At 39.5% G+C, this 10,342-nt stretch overlaps 1 protein-coding gene across 1 annotated transcript in view; it reads left to right on the forward strand.

The window, feature by feature from the left end:
• Positions 1 to 10,134, forward strand: part of MYOM2 (myomesin 2) — an 85,637-nt gene extending 75,503 nt beyond the window's left edge. The window contains exons 33-37 of the mRNA XM_086744739.1: positions 3,585 to 3,748; positions 4,078 to 4,114; positions 4,239 to 4,261; positions 5,092 to 5,147; positions 9,196 to 10,134. Of these exons, the coding sequence (XP_086600865.1) occupies positions 3,585 to 3,748; positions 4,078 to 4,114; positions 4,239 to 4,261; positions 5,092 to 5,147; positions 9,196 to 9,534 (619 nt within the window). The 3' untranslated portion in view covers positions 9,535 to 10,134. The remainder of the gene's footprint in view (positions 1 to 3,584; positions 3,749 to 4,077; positions 4,115 to 4,238; positions 4,262 to 5,091; positions 5,148 to 9,195) is intronic.
• The last annotated feature ends 208 nt before the right edge of the window (positions 10,135 to 10,342 follow it).

The following is a 10,342-nucleotide window of genomic DNA, read 5'->3' on the forward strand; positions in this document are numbered from 1 at the left end:
ACTTCCACCCTCTATAGGCTTCCTTTTTTACTTTTAGTTGGTCCAGGAGCTCCTTGCCCATCCACGCCGGCCTCCTGGCCTTTTTGCCCGACTTGTTTTTCACCGGGATGCACTTCTGCTGAGCTTGGAGGAGGTGCTCCTTGAATATAGACCAACTTTCCTGGGCCCCTCTTCCCTCCAGGGCCGCCTCCCATGGCACTTGGCCCATCAGGTCCCTGAAGAGGCCGAAGTCTGCCTTCCTGAAGTCTAGGGCAGAGAGCTTGCCATGTAGTTTCCTTGCTGCTCCGTGGATCTTGAACTCAACCGCATCGTAGTCGCTGCAGCCAAGGCTGTCCTTCAGTTTCACATCCCCGACCAGTCCCCTCCCTGTTGGTGAGCACAAGGTCGAGCATGGCACCCCTCCTTGTCGGCTCCTCTATTGCCTGCAGGACGAAGTTGTCGTCCACGCATTCCAGTAACCTCCTGGACTGCCTGTGCCCTGCCGTGTTGTCTCTCCAACAGATGTCAGGGTGGTTGAAGTCCCCCATGAGGACCAGGGCCTGTGACCATGAGGCTGCTCCTGTCTGCCTATAAAGCGCTTCGTCTGCTCTGTCCTCCTGGCCAGGCGGCCTGTAACAGACCCCCACCGTAACGTCCCCTGTCTGTCCCCGTCCTCTAATCTTGACCCGTAAGCTCTCTGTTAGCTCCTCCTCCATCCCCAGGCAGAGCTCCACACACTCCAGCAGGTTGCTGACGTAGAGAGCGACACCCCCTCCTCGTCTCCCCTTCCTGTCCTTTCTAAAAAGCCTATACCCTTCCATGTTGACGCTCCAGTTGTATGTGTCATCCCACCACGTCTCCGTGATGCCAACGAGGTTGTAGCCCTGCTCGTGTGCACGCATCTCCAGCTCTTCCTGTTTCATAGAATCATAGAATGGTTAGGGTTGGAAGGGACCTTCAAAGGTCATCTAGTCCAACCCCCCTGCAAGGAGCAGGGACATCCCTGACTAGATCAGGTTGCTCAGAGCCTCATCCAGCCTGGCCTTGAATGTTTCCAGGGATATTCCCCATGCTGCGTGCATTGGTATAGAGACACTTCAGCTGGGCCCCCAACAAAGCCGACTTGCTGGCTGGAGCGACAGGGGTGCTATTGGATCGCAGTTTAGGTTTATTTGCACTTATCTGTGATCCTTCCTTAGCTTCTGGACCCTCGGTGCTGGCACTGGCGCCATGCTGACAGCAGTGGGCTGAACTGTGCTCCCCCTCCCCCAGCAACACTATCCAAGCACAGTTTTCTACTCAGCAGTGCCCTTTTCTTTAAATGGATGAAATTCTCCTCCAGTACTAGGTGAATACCAAGGATCAGCTCTCATAGTTTAATAAAAGCCTGTATTAAGACAGGATTTTTTTTTTCAAACTGATACAGCCTTATGTAACCTAAAATATTTTAATTCTGTCTTCTTTTTTGAAAAGATATTCAATGGGGTACAGAATACTTTGAGACTAGCTCTCAGGGCTGAGAATATGACCAGGAATGAACTTTAAAGTTCCCAATAGTTTTCCACCCTCATGTTACATTAACCTTTGACTTTTGAGGCGCTCTGTTCATCTGTATATTTACAGTTAAATGTGTGTTCAAATGTGTCACTATGTCAGGCCGTTGTTTGTTTGAAACCGCAGGTAACGTTTGGAAGGATTTTAAAACTCTTCAAGTGGTTTCAACTTTAACATTCTTTGATAGCCTCCAAAGATAACACACAGTGAATTGGTGTGACTTGGACAGGGAGCAGCTGGTTTATCAGCGTCTTGTCCTTGTTTTGCAATGCTGTCTAGCCTTTGATTTCTGTGAGGACAGGAACACAAGGAAAGTGTCAGTGACCATCAGGTTCACGGAGGTCGAGAATATTTGCAAGGGTGTGCAGCTGTACTCATAACTCAAGCTTTGTATTCAGTAACTTCTGCTGCTTTTTTTTTTTTCAGCAAATGTGATACTAATATGATGGAAAGGAAAATAAAAATATATTTTGCCTCTGCCTTTTACTATATCTGCTTGAGTTTTAGAAGTGACTTAGTCCATTCCACCATCCAGTTCAAAGAAATATAAAACTAGAGAAGGCTCCATGGCTAATAAAGAAATAACAGTGTGCATGTTTATATTTACAGAGACACCTCCTCCCTCCTAATATTTCAGATTTTATAACGTCTTACACATTGATTGTCTTGAAGATCATTGAACACAGATTTTCAACAAATAAAATTTCCATCCTTCCTTGAATATGATAATTATAAGCCAGAGTTGTTAAAGCTAAAACAAAGACTAAAACAAACCAACCAACCAGCCTCCTCCAGCTTCTTCAAACCTCCTTGCTCTTTTAAATGGGGATCGAGAAAATTTTTTCTTGGAAAAAATGAAAGGCTAGATAATCCATGTTTTTTTTTTTTTATTTTTTACTGTTGTCTGCACATCATGAAACATACCATATAAACTTCTAGCTAGCATTGAATCATCCACTACACTGCACAGCAAATACAAGTCCTAAAGCCAGCATGCATCATCCACTTATGGCACAGTGGGGAATATTAGATGTAGCATTTTCTAATATATAGTAGTTTATATCCAGGTATCTAACTTGGTACACTGAAGACAATGTAGTCATCTTACAGAAGGGGAAATAGTAAAAATTCCTTTTCCCCATCAAAGTATCTCTCTAGCTATGAATCCAAATCAGCCCTGTCTGGGCAAATAAAATAACTGATCAAAGAGAAGCTAATGCTGACTTAATCTATTAAAAATTCCAGCTAAAGATGCTTGGGGAGGAAGGATGAAAATAAATATTTTTTAGTTAATGATTGAAAGAGGAAACTTCTCTTCAAACCATTGAAAGTGGTATGATTTGCATGCTCTCATTAAATAGCTTCTTCTGTTTCCACTCTTCATGACAGATTATGGACCAGAAGAACCCCTGATGTGAATCAGTAGAGCATTTCTTATATTCTTAGCTTAGGAAGTGATGATAAGTCAATATAATGCTACTGTTTTTTAAAGACTTGTTTATTAATTATCTGCAGTTAGATTTGCTTCTTGTCTTGTTCTTAAAAAAATCAAAGGTGTATTTTGATGCAAGAACAATAAATACAATGCAAATCTTTCATTGTTTTCTTAATTGATTTTTGAAGTTAATGAAAAGTAAATATTTTTTTTTCCTTATCAGAAAAGGTTATTTGCTTCTAGTTCACTGTTCTGATGTGTTCTATATTAGTGTGTAGGACTCTAAAGGACTCTAAAGTCATACATCATTTTCGCATACAGACATGTATGTGCATATAGATATGAACACAGATGATTGTGTATGTGGAGACAAGGAGAATGAGAAGAGGGTGAACAAATTAATCTTTGGAATGAATGCTCAAGCTAATGGTTCCAAAGTGTTTCATACCCCCCACCAGGAAGAAAAGAATCTTCTGGGAAATTACTCCCATTTGTTGCAATACATCTGTAGTTTAGGAATAGTATGTTATCTTTTGTAACTTTTATACATGATCTCCAATGGAGAGTATACATGAAAAGAATGTTCAAACATATTTCTATTCATTTTTTTTCCCAGGGAATCTAAGATTTCTTCTGGTGAAAAGATGAAGATTGGAGGTGGAGAGGATGTTGCCTGGCTGCAGATAGTTGAGCCCACTGAAAAGGATAAGGGGAACTACACCTTTGAAATCTTTGGTGACAAGGAATCCTACAAACGCACACTTGATCTGTCTGGGCAAGGTATATTTACAAGACTAGACTTATATGATGACTTTTTACAGATTAAACAGAATTTACTGGCAATAATCAGAGGAATGACAGTAACAACAGAAAGCCTTTGGTCAGAACCAGTTGTAGTTTAGTTGCATAACTCTTATGACCTTTTTAGTCTTGTATCTGTTTTCACCACCAGTGCCATTGGGTTTCAGGGGTTTGGTTTCCCATTTTGCTACTATGTAACTCTGGGTTTTAAAGGAGCTTTAACATAGATATATCTTTAAATGTTTATACTGATTCCCAAGGGCAAGTTAGGTTCATGAACAATAACTCCGTCAATTGTTTTGTTACAGCTTTTGATGATGCTTATGCAGAATTCCAGCGACTCAAGTAAGTGTTACATCTCTTGCATTTTAATTCTGCAGCAATACTGTCTTCACTTACAGAAAAAAAAAATAATAATTTCATTAATAACCTTATGTATTTCTCTTCATCTCTTCCTTAACAATTTTAGGGCAGCTGCTTTTGCTGAGAAAAGTAAGTTTATTTTACTTTTATTATAGGTGTTCTACAATGTAGTCTAGTGTTCTCTTTAAAGCATCCATCTTGATAAGCTGCCATAGCTTTCAGAGTTCTGTGGCTGCAGAAATCCCCTGTTAGCACATAATACTGCAGTAATAATACTAATTTGTAGATTTATTTGATTTTAATTCCAATGGAAACCTACTAAATTTTTTACACATTTTACAAACCTCCACCCTATCTTCTTGTGTCTGCAGAGGTTTTGTGAGCTTTAGGCTTCTGGGTGTCATACAAGGAGGTGTTGACTCTGAAAGAGAGCTGCTGCTAATACTGCATATTGGGATCTACTTATTAAGTAAAAAATTACCTGCTAATGCCTGTTGGGCAGTGCTTGCTCAAACAGTGGGAGATCTTGTTACTGTTAGGGGCTGTAGGAATTCTGATACTTTGATATCAGTTCCCCTGGTAATGACAAGAGAGAGTTTTCCTTAGATCTTAGATACCACCATGCTCAAAGCATCCTCCTTGCTTTGCTCTGTGCTCAAAGCACAACATGTCCAGCTCAGCAGTAGCTTCAAGATTACGTATATCAGTTTAGAATGCTATAGCACAATCTCTGCTAAAAAGTCTGAGGGGACCCTAAAATACATTAAAAAGAAATAACACAAAATGTCACAAAAATTGTAATATTTTCTGTTTAGTTAACCAGGGACTACATTTTTTTTTAAAGATAAGTCCAAACAAAAGCTTTGACTAATAAGACACGATGTTATAAAATCATTAAGAAATGAGTAATTTTGAGGTCTAACCTTCACATGGTCCTCATATTTTTCTTTAACTCCTAGATCGTGGTAAAGTCATTGGTGGTTTGCCTGACGTCGTTACTATAATGGATGGAAAGGTAAGGGCAGTTGTGTCAAGCAGTCATGCTGACTGGAGAGAGGTTTGCATTGATGGCAAAAGGAGAGAGAATGCAGATGATTTCATGGAAGCCGAAGGCAGAGGGATGATAATTTAAATCACCTAATGGTAGTCATTTAATTGAGACACATGCAAAGCCTAAGTGAGCACAGATACCACAAGCTGACTATGTAGTCAGAGAAGGCACAGCCTAATTCAGATCTGCGGCAAGCAAGGTCAGCCTCAAGAGGTGGTCTTGTGCTGATTATGTATAAGCTCTGAGTTAACTGCATACTGAAATCTGGGCTGGCTTTCAGCTCTGTGTACTGAGCAGAGCAGTTCAATGGGAGAGTCCGCTCCTGCCCCGTAGAAGAAACTAAAGAGGCAGAAGAAAGCAGCCACTCTGAGAGCCAATATAAAAGAAACAAAAATTAAGTCCCATTCTTCAGCATGCCAGACATAGACTATTATGGCTGGTAAGAGTAAAGGAGGATAAAGAACCTACCTGGGCCAAGGGGCTAAACTCTCCCCTCTTCCTATTTATTGGCAGATAGCCCCGTTACAATATATAATTACAGTAAGTTTGAAGGCCAGTGAATACACATATTTTTTTTGACATCAATAATAACTAAATGCCCACATACAACGTCAAAATTGGTAAATCTCCACAAAGTCTCTTCCTAGATCAGCCAGACTGGTGGAGATGAAATTTCACTGTGCTGACTGACTGGTGTTCCTCATTGGGATTTTTGACATGGAGGAGTGGGATCTCATGCAAACTCAGCCCAAACTCTCTGGATACTAAGACAGAAGGAGAAGATTATCAGTCTCAGCTGTTCTTAGTCCTTACAGGTGGGAGGAAGTACTGGAACTCCATCTCTCCATCCTGAGGGTGAGCTCCAGACTCCAGACACCCAATCCTTCAGTCCAGGAAAGCCAAACTGTTCTCATCCTTCCCACACAGACAGCAAGTTCTTGTCTCTTTCTCCTGAAGCAAATTTTCTTCTTTTGGGTACCCTGTCTTTCCCTATGGGGAGAAACTAGGTCTTCAGTCTGAGAAGAAAAATTACTGAAAGAAAACATAGTTAAAAAAAAAAAAAGAAAACTGCAGTATTGTGCATGGTGCAGAGGAGGTACTTGGAAATGATTATCCAGCACTCCTCACAGCACAAGAACTATGGAATGCCTAATTAAGCGGTCATTATAGGCTTTAAAGAATCAAAAGGAAGTATTTTTTTCAAGTAGTTCATAATTAATTTGTGCCTTAGTACCTTAGGCAAAAATAGATTGGGTCCAAAAAAGAAAATAGGCAATATCATGGAAGGAAGTCCAGCAAGGGCTATTAAATACACAGTTCTCAATACAACTTGTGCCTATAACCAATTTAAAAACCACCAAATTGTGAAAAGCAGGAAGGTATCCCGGGAATAGGATCACACTATTCATCCTCTGTATTTCTGTATACTTTCTTAAGCAGTTGCTTTTGACCTCTAAAAGAGCTAGATGGATTTTCATTCTGACTGACTATACCAGATCAGCTCATGAGCTAATGTGACTCTTACCATCTGCTGGCTATCAAGAGCATGTTGATCAGGCTGTTTACATCTCTGGTATGAAGTGCATCTTCAGAGACTACAGCTGTGTTAACCTGTGTGGAAACTGTCTTTCTTATCACAGGAATAAGAGTTTGCACACAACTCTTCTGATTCTCTGTGTACTTGGCTGTTTTCTGGATATCCAGGAGCAGTCTCTTCAGAAAGATGGGGGAACATGTGATCCTTGCAGTGAATGCTGAAAGCTGCTAAACTTTGGACCAGACAGAGATGATTTTCCTCTTGGCCCATTCCTTCCTTTGTCTCTAATGGGTGTTCACATGAGGTGCCTTCTTGTTGTGGTAGACAGAGGCACTTCACAGCAAGAAGGCTAGTCTTTTAGGAGGTTAGGTGTAAGCCACTCTATGACCAACAACTTAAAGCAGTCTAACTTAAGGAAACAGCTTGATGAAGTCACCCCTGACTGCATGCACAGAGTAGCTGCAATTTCCTCATACAATCATGCCCTAAAAACTACAACCTTAAATTAAGGAAATGATACATAATGCATTTCCAGAAGTAAAAGGCTTCAAAGGAGACCTAATTGAGTGAGGATTAAATGACTGAATGTGTGAAGAGAAAAATCTCTGATTCCTGAAATCAGGCAAAACAAAATGGATGACATGGAAGTCAAACTTTAAAAAATAAATATGAACAGGTACCATGCAGGAATTGTGTAAGTAATAGTGTGAGAAATAACTAAAAAAAAAAAAAGAGGAGAGTTTACCCCATACAATGGAATGGTATAATTACACAGATATATGGACACAAGACAAAGCTTTACTAGTGCTTCTTAAGAGAGTATAAATGATTTTAGGACACATCTATAATTTAATAAATTAGAACAGGCCCAAATGATCTAAAATGACTGTGGAATATATCTGTTCTCTGGTAAGTTTTTAATATTAACTTATTAAGACCAGATTAATTTTATAAATTAATTATTAATTTCTCTTAAATGAGGTAACTTTTGAGGGCAGTAGTCATGAAATGTTGCTTGAGTTACAGAAACGACAGTAAGATTTAAACTTATGCTATTAGACATTAGTTCAATTTCCCAAAATTTTATTTTCTTGTTTGGATCATTATTCCTTTAAATATTTTATAGTAAGGCTAGTTCCTATAGGCTATTAGTTAACTTTACATCCTACATGATGTCACTTCTTTAAGAGTACTCACACACTTAGGCTGTCACTAGGTTATACCCAGAGCACATAAATCTTCCTTCCACGCTCCCCTCTGACTTTGGAGGCAAGTATGCAAGACTGTTTCTATTTGTGAATGCATGGTACTTCTGATCACTTAAAATTTCTTCCTGTTTTATTTTTTTTCTCTAAGTTATATCACACCTATTCAGCCATCATAATTCAAGAAAAATGTTGCACAAAAACATGCACATGTGTACACAGATGGACTTTCTCTGCTCCTTCTGGGTCAGGATTTGGCAGAACTTGAAGGAGAATATGGAGGGGAAAGGAATATGAGGAAGCATTCTGGTAGAAACTCTGAGTTTTGAGTTGTTAATTGTGGGTTGTTGTTTTTTTTTTTTTTTCCCACCCTAACATAATAGTGCATCTGTGAAATTCTTAAGGTGACTTTTAGTTATCTAAGGCAGAATTTTTGGCAGAATAAGTTTCAAGCAAAGGTGGACAAAGTAGGCACTAATCAATGCAGCTTCTCAAGTGATTCTTTCATTTACTCTGCCATCGCTGTACCTAAATACATAAAGTTTACATACATATACATCTGGTGGTCAAAATGAGGTTCAGCAGTAACCATGTAAAAACTTGGAAGAATGACCATGAAAATTTTATGGGCTTCTCCAGTCTCAGTTCAGTGCTTGGAAAATACCTAAACTGCCAGAATGGCCTACTGAGTCATTTTAGCTGTTCTCTGAATACACTATACATAAGTGCAAAACTTTTACAACATTTATGTATTATTTAATCTTCATGAAATATTTTCATTTTACTAGTCAGCAGCACCTGGAATCAATGTCCAACAATTCATGTTATGTACTCTATTTTTAATTTTTTTTTTTTTGTCATCTCAAGCAATAACCTCAGAAGGCCTTGGTCAGAAAAGATTTGCTCAGTTCTCCTCCCTACTGTGTACAGGGAAACTTCAAGGATGTTTTTAAACCTATCATTGCCTGAACCTCATGTCAAACTAATGGGTTATCAGGAGTCTCCTGCAGGCAGGGCTGCAATGACAGTCCAACTTACCATCTTCAGACACTGTTACCCTGAGGCTACTACTGCATCACAGTCACTGGTGAGATGGTCGAGACTGCATCAAAGAAAAAAATATATTAGGAACTCTACTTTTCAGTCCTCAAGAACATGATACCCATGTTACTTTAATTAACTAGGAATAAGAAGTGCCTGAAAGCAATGCTGAGAATATTCTGGTTAAACAAATCTCATCCTAAAAATTACTTCTTTTTTCCTTCCTCAGACACTGAATCTGACCTGTACTGTATTTGGAAATCCTGACCCCGAAGTGGTTTGGTTCAAGAATGACAAGGCCTTTGAACTTAATGAGCACTATGCGTTTTCACTGGAACAAGGGAAATATGCCAGTTTGACAATCAAGGGAGTGACCTCAGAAGACTCAGGCAAATATAGCATCCATGTCAAGAACAAGTATGGCGGGGAAACAGTGGATGTTACTGTAAGTGTGTATAGACATGGTGAAAAAATGCCTGAAGTCAAGCCTGGTCAGCTTGCTAAACCAAGGCCAATACCACCATCAGAAGAAGTCCTCAAACCTGGCAAGGCACAATCCAATAAGTAGTAAAGCTTGACACTATGACAAACAAAATTGAATATAAGAGCTGTAGTTGAACTATTTCCACACATAACTAATTGGTAATGTCCAAGAGGAAACTGAGCTTTTAGGAGTTTGCTTTAGGGAGAAAGCTGTGCTATGGTGCTGTACACATTCATTTTGAATACATGTAATAGGGTGGGACTTGCAAAGAGCAAAAAATCAAATGTCTGCCAGAGATTTCCATATGCAATGACAAGTTGCACAAACCTACAGTAAGCTTTCATTTCCGCCCTTCCCAACCCTCTGCAAAAAAAAAAAAAAAAAGAAAAATACCCACCGCAACAAGCCTCTGAGAACAAAATTCCCATCAGCAAAGGCAGTGAATTGCAGTTAGACACATATTCAGAGATGGTTCCTGCTTTGTTCTATGCACAGTCCCTTTAGCTGCAAAGCCTGTGATCCTGTAAGTCTAGTGGATAGTCTCTATTTAGTAGTGATACTGTTTTACAGTGTGACTTTATCTTCAGTAGACTTTTACAAATGTTCACTGTTTACTCATTAAGCATAGGTCACATGGTTGTATTTTGTTTTTCTTGCTTCGTGCTAATAAAAGTTTAAAAGTCACCTTTGGTACTCACTGCTCCAAATCATGCCTAACTAGTTCTGTTTACTCTCTTTCATTGCTTAATTATTGCTCATTGCACAATTTCACAGCTGGTAGCGTGCAAACTATTGACTTTCAATAAAGAATGCAAATTATGGTTAATCACAGTCACTGGGTGGCACTTGCAACATTAACTTTACTCTTTACAATACAGGTCAAGATGCAAGT

Source organism: Chlamydotis macqueenii, chromosome 3 (genome assembly GCF_036417535.1).
Source record: "Chlamydotis macqueenii isolate bChlMac1 chromosome 3, bChlMac1.mat, whole genome shotgun sequence".
Lineage (NCBI taxonomy): Eukaryota > Metazoa > Chordata > Aves > Otidiformes > Otididae > Chlamydotis > Chlamydotis macqueenii.